Source organism: Trachypithecus francoisi, unplaced genomic scaffold (assembly GCF_009764315.1).
Source record: "Trachypithecus francoisi isolate TF-2019V2 unplaced genomic scaffold, Tfra_2.0 Lachesis_group9, whole genome shotgun sequence".
Lineage (NCBI taxonomy): Eukaryota > Metazoa > Chordata > Mammalia > Primates > Cercopithecidae > Trachypithecus > Trachypithecus francoisi.
Window position 1 is genome coordinate 36,333,286 of NW_022681474.1, and position 22,540 is coordinate 36,355,825.

Here is a 22,540-nt window from a genome sequence, read left to right on the forward strand (position 1 = left end):
CCCAAGATGCCACTTTTAATCTGAAACATCAGACTGCAGTAATCAGTGGTGTGAGAGCCAATAATATTATAGTAGCTAATAATAGCCAATAAAAGAGAGGACATAATGCACTTCCAGAAGGCCTGGGCACCTCAGATGCAAGGAACAAGGTCAAGGGCAGTCTGTGGGAGGAGCAATTCTTATCAACATCATGGCCCCTGTGAGGAGAGCAGCAAAAAGGCTGTCAAGTCAGTAGAACAGCTGTGATTTTTCAACCCATCAGCAGGCCACTCTTGTTTTTGTCTCCATTAAAATAGTACCAAAAGGCTTGCACGTCCCCAGAGCCCAAATCCCCTCTCCACTGACTGAGATGGCATTCCTTGCACAGAATGGAAACAGGAACTTCCCTCACTCATCCTGCTCTCAAATCACCTGCCTGTCTTGCTGCAGTGAGCAAGAGGAATGCTCAAATGAGCATTAGCCTGACCAAAGGATGTGCTGGCAGAAGGCAGACAGAGCCAGGGAGGGAAGGTTTGAAAACTTCCTTCAAATAATCACTCAGGGATGCACTTTGGGAATTTGGCCTGAGGCTCACTGCTGATGTAAGGATTATCAAGTTTAAGACTGCTAGTAAGGCCAAATGACTTATTAGAGGGCAAATTAAAACCGCTATATACAAACAGGATGCCAGGCAGTTCTGCTGAGCACCTCAATATTCAAAATGCCAAGGGATTTCCCCTCTCTGCAGTCTTTCAATTTTGAAAAGCAGCAAGAAAAAAAATATGAGTGGGGGTAGGAGGTGGAGGAGAAAAGAGGCTACACTGACACGGCTGGAGAACCCATACCTAATCTCCACACAGGCTAGGCACACTCTGCCCGTTTCCACATTACCTCGCAGAATTAGCCTCAGAGATGAGAGTTGAAAGTTCAACTTGCTGCATGGTTTATTCCCAAGGAAGCCTTGCCACAGGGCATGAATATTACTGCTCTACCAGACAAAACTGCCCCTGTGGCTGATGGCTAGCAGAGACTCTTCAAGCCTGTGACCAGCAACCCTAAGGGCAGGCACCCTTTCAGAACTAACCTAGATGATGTTTCTGCAGATAAATTCTCTCCCTTAGAAAAATGCCTCTTCTTGGCCAGGCGCGGTGGCTCACGCCTGTAATCCCAGCACTTTGGGAGGCCGAGACGGGCAGATCACGAGGTCAGGAGATCGAGACCATCCTGATGAACACGGTGAAACCCTGTCTCTACTAAAAATACAAACATTAGCTGGGCGCGGTGGCGGGCGCCTGTAGTCCCAGCTACACGGGAGGCTGAGGCAGGAGAATGGCGTGAACCCGGGAGGCGGAGCTTGCAGTGAGTGGAGATCGCACCACTGCACTCCAGCCCGGGCAACAGAGCGAGACTCCGTCTCAAAAAAAAAAGAAAAAAGAAAAATGCCTCTTCTTACTGCTCTTATTTCTGGTGTGGTCATCTTCCCTCGGGTATTATTCATAATGGTCCCTCAAACAAATGCAACAGAAGATAAATGTTTGGTCTCCATATCACACAGTAGAAAGGAAGAGCAAGTCAGCAGAAATGAATCCTTAGAGGGGAATACATAGGGGACAGCAACAGGGTTTCTTCCTGGTCCCCGGCTTTTGGGAGGCTGGGCACAAAGGGACTGACTATAGTGCCAAGGCAACAGATTCAGGAGCAGCATGGAGGAAACCAGTCACCAGCCTCAGCCCATCTCCACTCAACTTCTCAACCAACAAGGCAGCATCCAGAAGTTAAAGAGCAAATCATGCCGGGTGCAGCGGCTCATGCCTGTAATCCTAGTACTTTGGGAGGCCAAGGCGAGTGGATCATGAGGTCAGGAGTTCGAGACCAGCCTAACCAACATGGTGAAACCCCGTCTCTACTAAAAATACAAAAATTAGCTGGGCGTGGAGGCATGTGCCTGTAATCCCAGCTACTCAGGAGGCTGAGGCAGGAGAATCACTTGAACTGGGGAGGTGGAGGTTGCAGTGAGCTGAGATCACACCATTGCACTGCAGCCTGGGCAACGAGCGAGACTCCGTCTCAAAAAAAGCAAATCAGACATCCCTAGGCAACATCAGACAATGCAAAGAGTACACATATATATAAATAACAGCAGTCCAAATAATGGCTGGCCTTGGAATGGCTCCCCAGAAGAGGGGAGAGAGGCTGCCACATGTTATCAACTAAGTTATTTCCAACTAAGTTACCTCATTAGACTGGAAGACATGAAATACTGCATCCTCTGTCAGAACCAAAGGAAACATGCCTTGAGTAGCATCACTGTAACTTTACAGACTACAACACACACTTTTCTATAATCTAATTCAGATGGCCCTCCTTGCCCTCTGCAAAGGTGTGGGCTAGATGTCAAACAAGCAAAATGCCTTGGAAGAGAGAGAGGGTTGTCTCCACGCATGTCACAGTGATAAGGCCACTACAATTTAAGAAACTGCTATCAGGCCAGGCGTGGTGGCTCATGCCTGTAATCCCAGCACTTTGGGGGGCCAAGATGGGTGGATAATTTGAGCCCAGGAGTTTGAGACCAGCCTGGGCAACATGGCAAGACATCTCTACAAAAAAATACAAAAACCAGTTGGGTGTGGCAGCACACACTTCTAGTCCCATCTACTCAGGAGGCTGAAGTGGGAGGGTCACTTGAGCCTGGGATATTGAGGCTGCAGTGAGCCAAGATGACGCCACTGCACTCCAGCCTTGGGTGACAGAGCAAGACCCTGTCTCCGAAAAAAAAAAAAAAAAAATCAAAGTTTTAACCTACAATTGAGAGAATAAACTCTGAATTGGATTTTTGGTTGATTTATAACATTTTCTTACTTTTAATTTGTAATAATAATGTTCACATTTGAGTATTAATTCTAAAATTGTTTCATCCCTGGGATATGGGGGAAGAGAGCATCTTTTTTTTTTTTGAGATGGAGTCTCTCTCTGTAGCCCAGGCTGGAATGCAATGGTGCAATCTCAGCTCACTGCAAGCTCCACCTCCTGGGTTTACACCATTCTCCTGCCTCAGTCTCCTGAGTAGCTGGGACTACAGGTGCCCGCCACCACGCCCGGCTAATTTTTTTGTATTTTTAGTAGAGACGGGGTTTCACGGTGTTAGCAAGGATGGTCTCGATCTCCTGACCTCGTGATCCGCCCACCTCGGCCTCCCAGAGTGCTGGGATTACAGAACATAGTTTCATTTGGTCTGGTCTCTAACAAAGGGCTGCTTCAAAGAAGACAGTGCCCTGTCACCATCTCTGCGTTCAGATTTATATTCTGCTACTGGTTTGTTTATACTGTAGCTAAAAACACACAATGTAGAATATATGTACAATGGAATAATATTCAGCCTCAATAAGGAATGAAATCCTGACACATGCTACAACATAGGTGAACCTTGAAAACGTTATGCTGAGTGAAATAAACTGGACACAAAAGGACAAATGTACAATTCCACTTACATGAGGTACCTAGAGTAGTCAAATTCATAGAGACAGAAACTAGAGTGGTGGTTACCAAGGAGAAGGGGAAATGGGGAGTTGTTGTTCATTAAAATGAGTTTTAATTTGGAATGATGAAAAAGTTCTGGAGATGGACAGTGATGATGGTTGCACAACAATGTGAATGTACTTAATGCCACTGAATTGTACACTTAAATTCGGTTAAAATAGCCAATCTTATGTATATTTTACCACAATTTAAAAAAACAATGGCTAGGCGCAGTGGCTTACACCTGTAAGCACAGCACTTTGGGAGGCTGAGATGGATGGATCACTTGAGGTCAGGAGTTTGAGACCAGCCTGGCCAACATGAAACCCCATCTCTACTAAAAACACAAAAATTTCCTGCGCATGGTGGCATGCACCTGTATCACAGCTACTCAGGAGGCTAAAGCATGAGAATCGCTTGAACGCAAGTGGTGGAGGTTGCAGTGAGCTGAGATCCTCCACTGCACTCCAGCCTGGGAAACAGAGCCAGATTCTGTCTCAAAAAAAGAAACCAACATACAACTCATTTCATCAGTGAACTACATCCAAAATAATATGAACAGCCTAGAAATGAACACATAAAAGAGATGAGTATTTTCTATAAGAACAGACATCCCATTCAAAGAGTTCATAAGAATGACATCACAGGAACCACAGACAATTGAATATTTATTACCCCTCCCTCAAATGCACCAAGCAAGCACGTAGCTTAGTGTTTTATATTTAGTAGGTATTCAATAAACATTACCAAATATTTATTTTCATTCTGATAAGAACAAGAGATGATTTTAAGAAAGGCAATGCTGACCTCTTAATTTTTTTCTATTTTCCCTGCCTTTGCCAAACCATGGCCTATTTCTTGTTACTGTGCTGGCTGGGCCCTTTCAAAACCCTGCATCATTTCCTGACTGAGCCAAAACAACACATGGAAGTATTCCAGTTTCACTGCAAAGAGGAATAACCTGTGAACATGAATTCAAAAGACAGCAAAAAACATCATGTAGAAACAGATAGCCACAGACCAGGGAAGGTGCATCTTCCCAGAATAAATGCTGGCTTCTGCCAAAAATCAGCCAATTTCTTGTTTTTCAGTTCCATGTTAACAATGGTTTCACCTCACTGACAGCCATATCTTCGGATGCTCTCATTAGACTTCACTGTCCAGGCAAAGTAAAACATAAAACACATTTAAAAAATCCGAGGAAAAGTTTTGATGAAACACAGCTTAGATTTGAATTTTCCTTTCCCTCACCCCCTAAACAGACTGAAATAAGAAGCTACGACACCAAACTGAAGCATTTCAAACTGTGCTTTTTCCTTATATATCTGATGCTCTAAGGAACTGCCCAGTCACCTGTCAGAAGTCTTTCAGATCCTTTAAAACATGGTCTATTGTTTTTCTATTGCTGGCAAAATATGAAAAGCCCCTAATAATCTTCTGCAATCTCCTATTTTTATGAGTTTCATTTTTCACCATCAAAGAAGGGAGGCAGAGCCCTATCTTATCACTAACAAAGCACCATATTCTAGCAAGATGTCTCATCACAATCTCCTTCCTAAGCTTTCACATTTTTCTGACATTCATGTTAATTGTAAAATTAGCACCATTTACTTGCAAGTTCAGTGCACTTTATTTTTCATTCAATATTTTTATTAATAGCTTCTGTAATAAGGCTTAAATGAAGCTGCAAACAAAATCACTGTCCATGTTTCAAGTTAATTAGTGCATACCACAGAGAAGCACACAATTAGTTTTGGATGTATTTTGAAATAAAAGAAAGTTAAATGTAAATTTAAGCTCATTATTATCTTTATCAGCTGAGTGTTGCTATGTGTAGTAATAAAGTTGCAATCAAATTTAATTGAGAAATGAACTTGAAAGATTGTATGAGCTATAGGTATATTCAGTTTGCGGCTCTCTTTTCTTGAATTGAGTAACCTCATTTTAAAAAAGAAATAAACGGACGGGCGCAGTGGCTCACGCCTATAATCCCAGCACTTTGGGAGGCCGAGGCGGGTGGATCACGAGGTCAGGAGATTGAGACCATCCTCACTAACATGGTGAAACCCCGTCTCTACTAAAAATACAAAAAATTAGCTGGGCGTGGTGGCGGGCACCTGTAGTCCCAGCTACTTGGGAGGCTGAGGCAGGAGAATGGTGTGAACCTGGGAGGCGGAGCTTACAGTGAGCAGGGATCGCACCACTGCACTCCAGCCTAGGCCACAGAGTGAGACTCCATCTCAAAAAAAAAAAAAAAAAAAAACATTTGCTAGAAATGAAAATAAACAGAAATTCAATGGGATTGACTGTTATTAACTAAACCTTTATGACATAATTAGTTTATGTTGAAGGCCTATTAAATAAGTGCATCATATTTAATCATAAAGCAAAATTGTGTTGGATGAAATAAAAGAAAAACTAAACTCTAACCTCTAAGACAGGAGTCAGCAAATTTTTTCTTTAAAAGGCCAGGAGGCCACATGGATTCTACCACAACTACTCAACTGTGCCAAATGGTGTGTAAATAAATGAGCTGAGCTGTGTTTCAATAAAGTTTTACTTATTTGGATTTCATATAATTTTCACATCATGAAATATTACAGCATTCTTCTTTTGATGTTTTTTCAATCATTAAAAAATGTAAAAACTAATCTTCGTTTGAGGGCCATAAAAAAAACAGGTGGTGGGCCATGTTTGGCCTTCAAACAGCAGTTTGCCAAGTCCTGTTTTAAGAGTTTATTATATGAAGTACAAGGCAAAAAATATCCCCTCTGGCAAATCCAGTGTTCCATTGATGCATAAGAAAAAATCTTTTTCTCCTCTCCTTCCAAAATCTGATGTCTGTAGAAAACAGTTCCAAAAAAGTTTCCTGAGCGCCTGCCAAGTGCAAGACACACTGCTAAGCACTGAGAGGCACCTAAGAGGTCTCTGAACAATCAAAGTAGGGAGAGGCGGGGCGCTGAGAGATGGAGAGAGCTCCATTGATTTGGATGGCTCTTACCATTAAGGAAGAGGTAATATCTGTATTGGACTTTGAAGAACAAGTATCATTTGAATACACGAAGACTGAAGTAAAAGAAAAACACAGAGATAAGGACAAAACCTTAGGGAGTAGACATATTATGGAGTGAATTTTTTAAAAAGCAGCTCCAGAGTCAGGAAGAAAACCAGGAGAGCCAATTGCCCCTGAAGCCAAGAGAAGAAAGCATTTGAAGGAGAAAAGGGCTTAACACTTTCCATGCAGATACTGGGGAAAAAGTAAAAGTAGATCAAGGCACTGAACAAATAGGGGCTATCAATGACTTTTTACAGTGCTATTTTGGTATAATGATAGAGGTGACAGACAGGTTGGGGAGAATAAATAGGGACTAGTCTGAAAGGGACAGTGGTAGGAAGAATGGCTTTATAGTGCTTACTCAGACTGGAGAAATGGGTTATCCTTTCTTAAAACAAAAAACACTCCCATGAAAGATGCAGCTACCTTCTTAGTAAATTGCTCTAATATGAAACACTGTAATCAGAAAGTTGTTCTTTATACCAATTACATTCTTACACTCTTTGAAGTCAAATGGCCCAATTTATGTGGTAAGATCAACAGTTAATAAAAGGTCCATCTATTGTAAACATTGCAAAAAGACACAGCCAAGAATCAACAAACTTTTCTGGAAGGTGCTATATAAACACACACCCACCCCAAATGGTTAAGTGTCCTACTAAGATCCTAAGTGCATGTCTGTCTGTCCTTCTTTCTTTATAAAACTTTTTATTTCAACATAGTTTTAGACTTATAGAAATGTAATAAGAATAGTAAAAGGAATCCTGAATACTTTTATTCTTCCTTCTTTTTTAATAATCTACTTTAAGAAATGCATTCTTTGGCTGAATTTCCTGCTTTTTATTCTTTGTAATGTAGATATTGCCATTAAATTTTGGCCATCAGTTTAAATACTGTTAGGACTCAAGTAGTTTAGTTAATGTTGTTCATGATTCAGCCACAAGTTGTAAGAAAGCAAAGTACAATATAAGCTCACTTAACAGAGTTCCTGTTTAAAATTCATCGGGCTTCTTTAATCTTTAGATTGATGTTTTTCACCAACTATACCCCATTCTCTCCTTCTGAGGTTCCAATTAAATATATGTTAGATCTTCTCACTTACTATCCTGAATGTCTTGTTCTCTTTCTGTAATTTTTATCTCTGTCTATGCATCATTCTAGATAATTTCTCCTGATGTTCTGGTTCACTATTTCCCACTTCAGCTATGTCTAATTTGCTGCTAAACCCATACATTGAGCTCTTTATTTCAGTTATTGCCTTTTATAGTTCTAGCATTTCTATTTGGTTCTTTTTCAGAACTGTTATATTGGTTTTTCTTTTTAATAGTTCCCAATTCTCTAATAAAAATTTCAAGCTTGCCAGCCAGACACAGTGGCTCATGCCTATAATCCTAGCACTTGGGAGGCCAAGGAAGGAGGATCACTTAAGCCCAGAAGTTCGAAACCAGTCTGGGCAACATAGTTAAGACCCCATCTCCATATTTTAAATTTTTTATTTTCTGAGATGGAGTCTCACTCTGTTGCCCAGGCTGGAGTGCAGTGGCGTGATCTCAGGTCACTGCAACCTCCACCTCCCAGTTTCAAGGGATTCTCCTGCCTCAGCCTCCCAAAGTGCTGGAATTACAGGCGTGAGCCACCATGCTTGGCTTTTTAAATTTTAAGAATTAAAAAACAAATTTAAGCTTGGCTTTGATTTCTTCGAACACAGTAAGCATAGTTGTTTTTGGTACAAGTCTGATAACTCTAGTATGTCATATATTTATGAGTTTTATAAGTCTGTTTGCTTATTGTGACTGGTTTCCTCTTATGTCTAATCGCCTTTGAGTGTGTACTGGTCACTTTTGGAGAAAAAGTTCCCTGGAGGAATATTTTCAGACAGAGGATGATGGTACCTTCTTCCAGAGATTTCTGTTTGCTACTGCCATATGCCTGGGAGCACTACCAGTTCAGAGCCTCTCTCATCCAAATTCAAGACCTTAGGGACTACTTCCTTCTTTTAGAACCCTGATAGTTAATTTTTGCACTGATTGAGAATCCTCTTTGTCATATTTTCCCCTCATATTTTCTCTTTGAAATTTGCCAGAGATTTCCTTGACTCTTTCTTCCAATCTTTGATTGAATATATGTATATGTGAGTGCATATATGTAATCTCCAAGGACTCTCTCATTCTCTAATTGATCCTTTTAAATAACATTTTTACTTTCCAAATGATTCTTCAGAAATTTGTATATTTGTTTCACTAACAATTATCTACTTCACATGATTGTCAAGAATAATGTAATTGCTTTCAATGCTATATGTAAACGCTATTATAAAATATTAGTATGGCCAACTGAACTGCAGTTTGTGTATTAGCATTAAAAGCCTGGAGAAGAAGTGACATCTGCTAGTGATTTTACTTAAACAATATTAAAATGTCCAGTCATAGAAATATAACTAAGTAAAAAAGGCACAAGAGCCATGGTGAAAATCAAGGGACAATAACTTTATCCTAAATTCCCTTTGCTGTTACATATCCTGCTATAATAGTGCAATGGGACATTCAGCAATAGACAATCAAGGAAAGACTTCCTGAGAAATTTGAGTTTTGAGGAAAAAAAACTAAAGAAGAGTCAAGTGACAAAGAAATAATTTTCAAAAACGGTACATAATATGGCTGAATATTGAACTGAATAATAAAACTGGATAATAAAAAGACACAATGTTTTCTTTTTTTTTTTTTTTTTTTAGGCAGAGTCTCGCTCTGTCGCCCAGGCTGGAGTGCAGTGGCCGGATCTCAGCTCACTGCAAGCTCCGCCTCCCGGGTTTTACGCCATTCTCCTGCCTCAGCCTCCCGAGTAGCTGGGACTACAGGCGCCCGCCACGTCGCCCGGCTAGTTTTTTTTGTATTTTTTTTTAGTAGAGACGGGGTTTCACCGTGTTCGCCAGGATGGTCTCTATCTCCTGACCTCGTGATCCGCCCGTCTCGGCCTCCCAAAGTGCTGGGATTACAGGCTTGAGCCACCGCGCCCGGCCAACACAATGTTTTCTTCCTCTAATGAAATAATATACTTTCTGGCTGGGCATGGTAGCTCACGCCTATAATCCCAACATTTTGGGAGGCCAAGGCGGGTGGATTACCTGAGGTCAGGAGTTCGAGACCAGCCTGACCAACATGGTGAAACCCCGTCTCTACTAAAAATACAAAATTAGCCGGTCATGGTGGTGCACGACTGTAGTCCCAGCTACTCGGGATGCTGAGGCAGGAGAATTGCTTAAACCTGGGAGGGGGAGGCTGCAATGGGCCAAGATCGCACCATTGCACTCCAGCCTGGGCAACAAGAGCAAAACTCTGTCTCAAAAAAAAAAGAAAGAAATAATATATTTCCTAAATGCTAGTCTTCCTTTGCAAGCATTAATATCTTTTTTAAAAAGCTACAAGACTTCTAGTTTACAGTCTAGCATGAAGGAGTTTGGAAGTCGCCACTCCATCCTAACAAGTGAAAAGCTGAACAAACTAAAACCTTGACAACTCTTCGTAGGTCTGTCAGAGAGGTGAGGTTGGGGACAAATTGCTGCCCCCAAAACTGGAGATACACACAGGTAGATACAGAGAATCACAATGGAGCAGAAACCCACAGGAGAAACATCCAGAGAGTGGAGAAACCTAACTGTAATTGACAAACTGCTAAAGGCTGTGTGGACAAGTCTAAAAGTTAGAAACTCCAGGGAACCAACTCACCAAAAGTTTTTGTAGTTTTACCTCCAGGAGCTCTACTTGGCCTCCTGCTTCCAGCAGGGGGAGGAATAAAAGAACCATTCTGAAATACGCCAGACCACTTCGTTCCTAACAAAGCCTGCCCTCAGGAGAAACTATTTTACCAGAGCCTAACCTGCTGGGGTTTTATGAAAGCTTAACATACCTAGGGGAAGGATGACACCCAACTCCAGCCCCCTCTAGCCATCCACAATGGGGAAGAGAAATATCCAGCCTTAGTGGGCACTAACCTTCCATGTGCAGGAACCCCACCTCAGCTCCCTTCCACATAGGGGTCCCTCTAACCATCCTGTCCCACCTAACGAGGGTGATGAGAAGCATAGGTGATATTCACAGTCCAGTGGCACAAGCTCACCAAAAGACTAAGACCTAATCACAGAATTACAGAACACTTCCCCTCCCTCCAACCTCACCATCAAACCACAAAAGGCCTTTTTACAGGAGTCCCTTTCACCAAGTACATCATGTTCAGATTCAACAAAAAATTACAAGACATAGTAAAGGGCAAAAAAACACAATTTGAAGACACAGGGCAAACATCAGAACCAGAGTCAGAAATGGCAGGGATGTTGGAATTATCAGACTAGGAACAACTATGATTAATATGCTAAGGACTCCAATGGATAAAAGAGACAACATGCAAGGACAGATGGATAATGTAGGCAGAGAGATGGAAATTCTAAGAAAGAATCAAAGAGAAATGCTAGTGATTAAAAGCACTGTAACAACTGGGCACAGTGGTTCACGCCTGTAATCCCAGCACTTTGGAAGGCCGAGGCAGGTGGATCACCTGAGGTCAGGAGTTCAAGACCGGCCTGGCCAATATGGTGAAACTCCATCTCTACAAAAATACAGAAATTAGCCAGATATGATTGCGGGTTCCTGTAATCCCAGCTACTCGGGAGGCTCCAGGAGGTGGAGGTTGCAGTGAGCCGAGATTGTGCCACTGCACTCCAGCCTGGGCAACAGAGTAAGACTCCATCTCAAAATAAATAAATAAGTAAATAAATAATAAAAATACTGTAACAAAACTAAAGAATGCCTTTGATGGGCTCACTAGCAGACTGGACATGGCTGAGAAAGAATCTCTGAGCTTGAGGATATGATAATAGAAACTTCCCAACTGAAAAGCAGAGAACAAAGACTGAAAAAACACAACAGAATATCCAAGAACTGTGGTACGACTACAAAAGATATAAGGTATACACGATGCAAATACCAGAAGAAGAAGAAAAAAGGAATGGAAACAATATTTGAAGGAATAAAGACTGAGAATTTTCCCAAATTAATGTTAGATTCCAAACCACAGATCTAGGAAGCTCAGAGAGTACCAAGCAGAATAAACGCCAAAACAAAACAAAACAAAACAAAAAGCAACTGTACCTAGGCATATCATAGTCACACTTCTGAAAACCAAAGATAAAGAAAAAATTATGAAAGGAGCCAAAGGGAAAAAGGAGAGTGGAGCGAAATACTGTTGAGAGAAAGAAACTCCATCAACCCAGAATTCTGAACCCTGTGAAATTATCCTTCAAAAAATGAGGGAGAAGCAAGTATAAGCGATATGCTAAGAAAGGAGAGAAAAAGAAATTATATATAATGCTCAACTAAAACAAAAAAGGCAGAAAAAGGGTGGGAGGCAAAACTAGAAACAAAGAACAAGGGCAATAAGTAGAAAACAGTAACATATATAATAAACACTAATCCAACTATATTAATCAATAATCACTTTAAACATCAATGGTCTAAATATACCAATTAAGAGAGAGAGTTAGATTAAAAAAAAAAAAAAAAAAAGCACCCAAACAATGTATACTGTCTACAAGAGACTGACTTTTTATTTATTTCTTTATTTAGAGATAGGGTCTCACTCTGTCACCCAGGCTGGAGTGCAAATAGTGCAGTCATAGCTCACTGTAGCCTCAACCTCCCAGGCACAATGATCCTCTCACCTCAACCTCCAAAGTAGCTGGGACTACAGGCATGCACCACCATGCCCAGATATTTTTAAAATTTTTTGTAGAGACAGAGTCCCACTGTGTTGCTTATGCTGGTCTTGAACTCCTGGGCTGAAGTGATCCTCCCACCTGGGCCTCCCAAAGTGCTGGGACTACAGGCATGAGCCATTGTACACAGCCAAGAGACTCGATTTAAATATAAAGACACACAGAGATTAAAAATATAGGGATGTCCCAGCATAGATGGGTTCTTAAAAAAAAAAAAAAAAAGAAAGAAGAAAAAGTAAATAAAGGGATGAAGAAAGATACGCTATTCTAACACTAACTGAAAGAAAGTTGAGTAGCTATATTAATTTCAGATGGAGCAAACTTTAGAGCAAGGAAAGTTATTATGAATAAAAGGGAGCAATACATAATGATAAAAAGATCAACTGTCCAAGAAGACCTAACAATCCTTAACACATATGTGCCTAAAAACAGTGTCAAAATACATGAGGCAAAAGTTGACAGAAGCAAGAAGAAACAATGAACTCACTATTATAGTTGGAGACTTTAACCCCCATATATCAGAAATGGACGGATCCAGAAGGCATAAAACCAGTGAGGATATAGTGGAACTCAACAGCACTACCAACTGACTGGATATAATTGACATCTCTACAATATTTCATCCAACAACAGCAGATTACATGTTCTTCTCAGGCTCACAGGAAACACTGACTAAGACAGATCACATTCTGGGCCACAAAATACTGCTGTAATAGGTTTAAAAGAATAGAATTACACAGTGTCTGCTCTCAGGCCACAATGAAATTAAACTTGAAAGTAATAACAAAGATAGCAGGAAAATCCCAAAATAGGTGGAAATTAAACTACACACTTCAGCCAGGTGCAGTGGCTCACGTCTGTAATCCCAGCACTTTGGAAGGCCAAGGTGGGCGAATCACAAGGTCAGGAGTTCGAGACCATCCTGATGGGGTGAAACCCCATCTCTACTAAAAATACAAAAATTAGCTGGGTGTGGTGGCACACGCTTGTAATCCCAGCTACTTGGAAGGCTGAGCCATGAGAATTGCTTGAACCTAGGGGGGTGGAGGTTGCAGTGAGCAAAAATCATGCCACTACACTCCAGCCAGGGCGATAGAACCAGACTCAGTCTCCAAAAAAAAAAACACACACACACACACTTCTTACCAACACATGGGTCAAAAAGACCTTAGCTACCACACCCTTAGCTGGTTTCTCTTAGCTGTGTGTGGTAGCTCACTCCTATAATCCCAACATTGTGTAAGGCTGAGGTGGGGGGATGCTTGAACCCAGGAGTTAAGAGAACAAGCCTGGATAACATAGTGAAACCCCATCTTTACAAAACAATTTAAAAGAAAAATTAGCCAGGCATGACAGTGCATGCCTGTAGTCTCAGTCACTTGGGAGGCTGAGGTGGAAGGATTATTTGAGTCCATAAGTTCCAGGCTGCAATGAGCTATGATTGTGCCACTGCACTCCACCCTGGGTGACAGAGCAATGAGGCCCTATACCTAAAGAAATTAAAAATTAACTTTTAAAAAGTAAAACTCAAGAGAAATTTAAAACATTTTAAGCTAAATGAAAATGAAGATACAACTTATCAAAATATGTAGGATACATCAAAAGCAGTGTTTAGAGGAAAATTTATAGCATTTAGTGCATATGTTAGAAAAGAAAAATGATATAAAATCAATAATCTAAGCTTCTACCTTAGTAAACTAGAAAAGTAAGAGCAAATTAAATCCAAATTAAGCAGAATAAAAGAAATAATTTTAAAAATCAGAGCAGAGGCCAGGCGCAGTGGCCAACGCCTGTAATCCCAGCACTTTGGGAGGCCAAGGCGGGCAGATCACGAGGTCAGGAGATCGAGACCATCCTGGCTAACACGGTGACACCTCGTCTCTACTAAAAACACAAAAAAATTAGCTGGGGGTGGCAGCATGCGCCTGTAGTCCCAGCTGCTGGGGAGGCTGAGGCAGGAGAAGAATGGCATGAACCCAGGAGGCAGAGCTTGCAGTGAGCCAAGATCACGCCACTGCACTCCAGCCTGGGTAACAGAGCGAGACTCTATCTCAAAAAAAAAAAAAAAAAAGAATCGGAGCAGAAATGAATATAACTGAAAAGAGGAACTCAATAGAGAATATTGGAGTGAATCCTAACGTAAATAGTGGTCAATGTGGCCTATTGATTTTAAAGATGCACCAATCTGGTGTCAGATGCCAATAGTGGGGGAGGCTGTGCGTGTGCAGGAATGGGAGCATTTGGGAACACTGTATACTTTCTGCTCAATTTTGCTGTGAACCTAAAAAAATAAAGTTCATGATTTTTTTAAAAGTGACCACATAGTTCTAAATCTCACGTCTCTTCTCTGTCCTCTAGGAAAAAAAAAAAAAATTGAATTTATCTTTTCAACACTCTTCTAATACTTCAAAACAAAATATTCATTCAAAACAAGCCTCTCCCCTGAGAGTGTTTAAGAAGTTAATTGTGCTTTTGTTCCCTTAGGACAGACTGACTGAAGAGTCTCCTGGGAGGGGCATGGGAGGCAGACTCTACTCTTTGACCTTGGTAGTAGTCACACTGTTCATTTTATGACTACTTGTTCAACAGTAAATGTATGTCCCATGTACAATATATATATATATATTTCAGCAAAAAAGAATAAACAGTATTTTTAAAAGCTTCCTTCATAAAAATGTCTCTAAGTAAAGCAAACTAAATAAAGATCTCATTTAAATTTATTCATTCTAATTGTCCTTTTAAAGGCTCTAAAGAACAGAGATGGGACAAAACCAAAACTGAATGAAATACGTGGGTGACTCAGTCACATCTTTCAAGAAAAGTCTCAGTGCGGCTAGAGATTTAAAACATTTTCAGGGGAAAGTATTTAAAATTAATACAGTCAGTTTAATACTGCCAGTCTCTTCTTTCTCTAAATTTAAAGATTCTTATATATAAAATAGAAAAGGTACAAGTTCATTTCCCTTTTACATGGCTTATATTTTCCAGGATTTTTAAGTGTCTAAAGATAATCCACTTTTACACTATCCTCTGACTTTTGACCTATAGTACTTTCCATTCTTTCCCAAATAAATCACTGTGCCTTTATTTGTACCATACCACCTTCTCTGATGAGTGCAACCTAGGGCTCTAATGCCTCCTCTTCACTCTGCAGTCAGAAGCCATGCTTTTGAACCCCTGGTTCAATCTGCTGAGAGCACAATCTTGGAACACTGATTCTATTGCTTAAGACCCCAAACAGACTGTCATTACCTCTCTCCCCAGAAGCTGGCAGTTAATGACCATTTTACTTCTAGCTAGTGAGGGAGCAGTTCCAGGCAGTGTGTCTTTAGGTCAGTATGATTTCTCCAATTATAAATTTATCACTGCCTAAGGCTATACAAACAGCACCTTTTTTTTTTTTTTTTTGCTATCTCTTAGATTAGAAATGGATACTCTCTGAGGGGGAACCATCCCACTAATTTGGCCTAAGTCTTCTTCACTCATGCATCCTCCTTTTGGAGCTATCTGGCACTTTTCTGTAAAAAAACACTATAACCAAATATGTTTGTTCCTTTTCAGGTTTGAATAACACAGGAGAATGAGTCTAGTTATCAATTCTTAATTCAAAGTCTTTCTTAGGGAAAGACTTTCTTATTTTAACTAGGAATAACCAGACACTAGTATATTACAGCTGCAACAACTCTCAAAAAAGCTGTACGAAAGAAAAATGTGGCTTCCATCTGCATTAGTCATTAAAGACTTCTTTTTTTCTTATTAAGGCACCCAGAACACATATTATACCAAGCCAAAAGAACCAATTTTCTTCATGGAGTAGAATAGCAATTGGCTGTTACTCATTAAATTCTTACAGCAATGAGCAATGACTTTCTTTCTTGTTTTGTTTCTCTTGAATAGTAGATGAAGTTGATTTTTTTTTTTTTTTTTTTTTTGAGACGGAGTCTTGCTCTTTCGTCCGGGCTGGAGTGCAGTGGCCGGATCTCAGCTCACTGCAAGCTCCGCCTCCCGGGTTTTACGCCATTCTCCTGCCTCAGCCTCCGGAGTAGCTGGCACTACAGGCGCCCGCCACCTCGCCCGGCTAGTTTTTTGTATTTTTAGTAGAGATGGGGTTTCACCGTGTTAGCCAGGATGGTCTCGATCTCCTGACCTCGTGATCCGCCCGTCTCGGCCTCCCAAAGTGCTGGGACTACAGGCGCCCGCCACCAAGCCCGGCTAGTTTTTTCCTATTTTTTAGTAGAGACGGGGTTTCACAGTGTTAGCCAGGATGGTCTCGATCTCCTGACCTCGTGATCCGCCCGTCTCGGCCTCCCAAAGTGCTGGGATTACAGGCTTGAGCCACCGCGCCCGGCCCACAATTTACTTTTATTTAAAAAAGAAGTTAATTCTCTTGATTGAACATAGGTGAAAGATTATTTTTCTGGAACTAGTGATTAAAGAGTAAATATTAGATACTATACTAAAGGATATGTCATCGTAACTATCTGTGGTCAAAGGTACTTGTCCATAACTCACTCCATGGTTTTTACATTCTAATTGTCTATTAACTAGCTGTACCCCTCATGGACTGGAAGCTCCTAGAAGGCAGGGATTGTATCACAAAGACTGTTTCATCTTTAGGGCACATAGTCTGGCAGATGGTATATAGTCAGTAAGTATTTCGGTTAGTGTTGATATCATATTCAATACAAGAATCTAATTATTGGCCGAGCGCGGTGGCTCAAGCCTGTAATCCCAGCACTTTGGGAGGCCGAGACGGGCGGATCACGAGGTCAGGAGATCGAGACCATCCTGGCTAACCCGGTGAAACCCCGTCTCTACTAAAAAAAATACAAAAACAGGCCGGGCGCGGTGGCTCAAGCCTGTAATCCCAGCACTTTGGGAGGCCAAGGCGGGAGGATCACGAGGTCAGGAGATCAAGACCATCTTGGCTAACATGGTGAAACCCCGTCTCTACTAAAAATACAAAAAATTAGCCAGGCGTGGTGGTGGGCACCTATAGTCCCAGCTACTCGGAGGCTGAGGCGGGAGAATGGCATGAACCCGGGAGGCGGAGCTTGCAGTGAGCCGAGATTGCGCCACTGCACTCCAGCCTGGGCGACACAGCCAGACTCCGTCTCAAAAAAAAAAAAAATACAAAAACACTAGCCGGGCGAGGTGGCGGCGCCTGTAGTCCCAGCTACTCGGGAGGCTGAGGCAGGAGAATGGCGGGAGCCCGGGAGACGGAGCTTGCAGTGAGCCGAGATCCGGCCACTGCACTCCAGCCTGGGCACAGAGCGAGACTCCGTCTCAAAAAAAAAAAAAAAAAAAGGTCGGGCGCGGTGGCTCAAGCCTGTAATCCCAGCACTTTGGAGGCCGAGACGGGCGGATCACGAGGTCAGGAGATCGAGACCATCCTGGCTAACACGGTGAAACCCCATCTCTACTAAAAAAAATACAAAAAATGGCCGGGCGCGGTGGCTCAAGCCTGTAATCCCAGCACTTTGGGAGGCCGAGACGGCGGATCACGAGGTCAGGAGATCGAGACCATCCTGGCTAACACGGTGAAACCCCATCTCTACTAAAAAAAATACAAAAAATGGCCGGGCGCGGTGGCTCAAGCCTGTAATCCCAGCACTTTGGGAGGCCGAGACGGGCGGATCACGAGGTCAGGAGATCGAGACCATCCTGGCTAACACAGTGAAACCCCATCTCTACTAAAAAAATCTACAAAAATCTAGCCGGCGAGGTGGCGGGCGCCTGTAGTCCCAGCTACTCGGAGGCTGAGGCAGGAGAATGGCGTAAACCCGGGAGGCGGAGCTTGCAGTGAGCTGAGATCCGGCCACTGTACTCCAGCCTGGGTGACAGAGCGAGACTCCGTCTCAAAAAAAAAAAAAAAAAAAAAAAAATACAAAAAAAATTAGCCGGCGAGATGGCGGGCGCCTGTAATCCCAGCTACTCGGGAGGCTGAGGCGAGAGAATGGCATAAACCCGGGAGGCGGAGCTTGCAGTGAGCTGAGATCCGCCACTGCACTCCAGCCTGGGCGACAGAGCGAGACTCCGTCTCAAAAAAAAAAAAAAAAAGAATCTAATTATTAACTAGCTACGGTTTTAGACTAATTGGTACATTCACTGCCCCACCATTTAAGAAACAAACTTTAATTGGCCATTTTCCCAGTTCAGGCAGATAGGCCCAACTTCAAATATCTAATGTTCTCTACCTAAACACTGGGCATCTTTACAGGAGGCAGTAGAACACAATGCTCAGTTTGTGAGTTTTGAGTCTTTCTGTTCTGATTCAGACTCTGCTACTAACTAGCAGTACCTCTGGCAAGTCACTTTACCTTAGTAGATTTTTTTTTTTTTTTTTTTTTTGAGGTGGAGTCTAGCTCTGTCGCCCAGGCTGGAGTGCAGTGGCCGATCTTGGCTCACTGCAACCTCTGCCTCCCGGATTCATGCAATTCCCCTGCCTCAGCCTCCCGAGTAGCTGGGATTACAGGTGCCCACCACCACACCCGGCTAATTTTTGTATTCTTAGTAGAGATGAGGTTTCACTGTGTTGGCCAGGCTGGTCTTGAACTCCTGACCTTGTGATCCGCCCACCTTGGCCTCCCAAAGTGCTGGGATTACAAGCGTGGGCCACCGCGCCCAGTCCTACCTTAGTAGATTTTGTGTCAGAGATTAAAGTAGGGAATTGGACTAAATGGTCTCCAAGAACCTAGCTAGGTCCAGGTCTAAAAGTGATTTGGCTTGAATTAATAAGGGTATCACTGATATAGCAAGTCCTCGTCAACACCAGAGGGAGCTACGTTCATATCATCACTGGGGTGGTTCAGAAGATTTCAGGAAAAAGCATAGTTAAATGGAAAACTTACTTTCCAGAATGAGAGAAATTATATACCAAGGTAAGAGCTCCACACTGCTCATACGGCCACCCAACAGGCTCTCTGCCATCACCCCACTCTTATAGATGTCAAAGCACCTCATACCTGACTTGTACCAACACACAAGGCTTCAGTTTTAATTCCATGAAAACCCAGTTGGCTTTGAGCCATTCCTAAAGATTTCTTTCCCCATTCAGTTTATTTTTCTTACCCAAATTAATAATAACAAAAAGCAAAGTAATTCATTGTGATACTGGAAAATCCCCAAAGAAGGGAGATAAAGGAGGAGAAAGATTTATATCACACCGAAGCTGTAGCCTGGAAAAAACAGTAAAGTTAACTACCATTGAATTCATTAGCCGCCTGCCACTCAAACCCAAAGCTACCTCAAAAACAAGAAAACTACTCAAAAAGAGAAAACATATCAAGGAAAGGAAGGACTCGGCATAGCTCTGCAATGCGGGTGCGGGAATGCCTGTCTGAGTCGATGGCTGGCACTGCCCTGTTGGGCTCCATGGTAAGCAGTCACAGCTGCTGAAGAGTGATGTCATTAATTAAGGCAATGGGGCCACATTAGGCATTTGGCAAAAAAAACTGTAAAGCAACAAGATAAGGGAATGGAGGATGGGATAAGGAAGAAAAAGTAAAAGCATTTCTAAAGCTAAAGCTTATTCTGATGTTATTATATACTCCCTCCTCCACCTCAGTAAAACACCCAAAGCCTTGAAAATGACCTAAACCCTTACAAAGCAAGTGAAAAGAAGAACTGAAAACCTCTCCATTAGTATCAACTTATGTTTCTCTTTGTCCAGAGGAACAATGTCATGTTAACCTGATAGAGAAGGCATAAATCATGAATATTACAGAAGGGTAGTCTGCTGGAGAAAGATAAATGCAATCCTGAAGAACCCCTTTACTTTCATTTCATAGATTAATTCAACACCCAGAAAGGCAAAGCTTCAACAGTCAAAAATGGACCATCTACTTTTTAGGACATAGGCTGCTCCTGAGTAAAAATGGATTATAAAGTCACTACAGAGATTGACTTTGTAGGTAAAGAGAAAAATCTACTAAACAAGACAAATAATTATTTTCCACTTTAAAAAAATGCAAGCTCAAACCTCTAGAGGTAAGTACAGAGTAAAACTTCGGTTGAAATCAACTTATTTCTATGAATCCAAGTAGTTGGAATACCTAAGGATTTTTTTTTCTTTTGCTAAGTGTTTCTTATATCACCAATTTCAGGCAGGATGCAGAGGCTCACACCTGTAATTCCAGCACTTTGAGAGACAGAGGTGGTAGGATCACTTGAGCCCAGGAGGTCAAGGCTCCAGTGAGCCGTGTTTGCACCACTGCACTCCAGCGTGAGCAACAGAGCGAGAGAGTCTCAGATAAATAAACAAACAAATCACCAATTTCAAATACTCTAGAAGTCCCAAAACCTTAAGGGGAACATCTACTTTTCCTCTTTCCCTTTAGATAATTAAAAAAAAACAAGCATGAGAAAAAGTATGAAGAAGTATGAAAAAATATACTCTACTGCTAAAAGGAGAACTACTCCTTTTCCTCCCTTATTTAGGACATGTGCCAAAGGATTTCCAATTCACTCTGCTTCATACTGACCTTTAAAATATTTCGGCCATCAAATGATTCTCTTTCCTTGAAGATATATTTGCCATCCGCTGTGTAGAGATTGTACCTGCCTTCAGCTGTAAATATTCCAAAGATAATGTTAGAAGCTTAAATTGCTTGGTTGTTTTCTCTTGGACTTCTATAGGTACATAGGTACAACTAGCAAAATTTTCATGTACTACCTGGAAAGTGGCATAATGCAGAGGAAAAATGTCAGGCCATGAATCAAGAGACCTGGCTTCTAGTCTCAGTTCTGTCAACGATTCATTCAATACATATTTATTCATTAATCTATTCATTCGACATTCTCCAGGCACTCACTATATATTCCTAACTATGCAACTAGCTACATTATTAGGCAAATTATGTCTCCATTGTGGACCTTAGTTCCTCATTGACAAAGTGAGAGGTAGGACTAAGTGATCTTCAAAGGTTCCTTACGTTCTATAGGTCCAAGAAAAGTGGCATATAATTTTAAATATGTAAAAACACATAACAGTTCACACATTAGCTAGTCAAAACTGCTGGTACTCATGCTCTGGGTTGATCTAAGGACTTCCCTCAAAGGAAAAAGAGCCCGTTAGTTGCAATCAAAGGTATCCTTACAGACATTCTACACAGGAATGCAGCAAATCTATGACCTTAGCCTAAACCAAGCTGTGCTCTAGCTTCTTGAGTTAATTTGGGTTGCGTATCTCAAAAGACATCCTTAAAGGTTGGCAAGAAAAAGAATATCAAAGGAGAGGGAAACAGGAAAGAAAAAAAATGTAACATCATTTCATGTCCTTTTCAAGTAAAAATTCAATACAGGAGAGTCCAGAGCACAAAAAATTCAAAGCATCCTCAAGAATTAACTCAGAATATTTTCTGAAATATTAATCATTTCCTACCCACTGACAGACCTTCAAAAATACTTATTTCCACCTTTAAGTACATTATTTTACTTATATAAGTAAGGAGAGTACTAGGCCAGAATAGATCAAATGTATCTAGAGTTTTAAAAACTCCATGAACAGAATACATAATACATTTCAGCTAGCCCACTGGAGTTGCATATGGGTAACTATGGAACTATTTCTCTAAAGAGAAGAATGCTCTTAATCAAAGATCCCAACGCCATACATGTTTCACTTAAAATTAGGAGAAAGGGAATGTGTGAAGTTGCAAAAGAACAACAAATACATTAATATCAAATAAATATCAAAAGTGGAAACAACATAAATGTTCACCAATTGATGGATGGATACATAAAATGTGGCATATCCATACAATGGAATATTATTCGGCCATAAAAAAATGAAGCACCAGGCATGGTGGCTCACGTCCGTAATCCCAACACTTTGGGAGGCTGAGGCAGAGGGATCACTTGATCCCAGGAGTTTGGAACCAACCTGAGCAATATAGTGAGACCTTGTCACTACAAAAAAAAAGGTTAGGCCAGGTGTGGTGGATCACACCTGTAATCCCAGCACTTTGGAAGGCCAGGGCAGGTGGATTACCTTAGGTCAGGAGTTGGAGACCAGCCTGACCAACATGGTGAAACCCCGTCTCTATTAAAAATGCAAAAATTAGCCGGGCATGGTGGCGCGCACCTATAATCCCAGCTACTCGGGAGGCTGAAGCAAGAGAATCGCCTGAACCTGGGGAGGCGGAGGTTGCAGTGAGCCAAGATTGCACCATTGTACTCCAGCCTGGGCAACAAGAGCGAAACTCCATCTTGAGAAAAAAAGAAGA

The 22,540-nt window shown here is 41.6% G+C and overlaps 1 protein-coding gene across 5 annotated transcripts in view; it reads right to left on the reverse strand.

Moving 5' to 3' along the window:
* The window catches only part of ASCC1 (activating signal cointegrator 1 complex subunit 1), a 120,129-nt gene that overhangs the window by 13,694 nt on the left and 83,895 nt on the right, over nt 1-22,540 (reverse strand). For all 5 annotated transcript variants that reach the window (XM_033209617.1, XM_033209619.1, XM_033209622.1 and 2 more), the window contains one exon: nt 20,798-20,883. In XM_033209617.1, the coding sequence (XP_033065508.1) occupies nt 20,798-20,883 (86 nt within the window). The remainder of the gene's footprint in view (nt 1-20,797; nt 20,884-22,540) is intronic.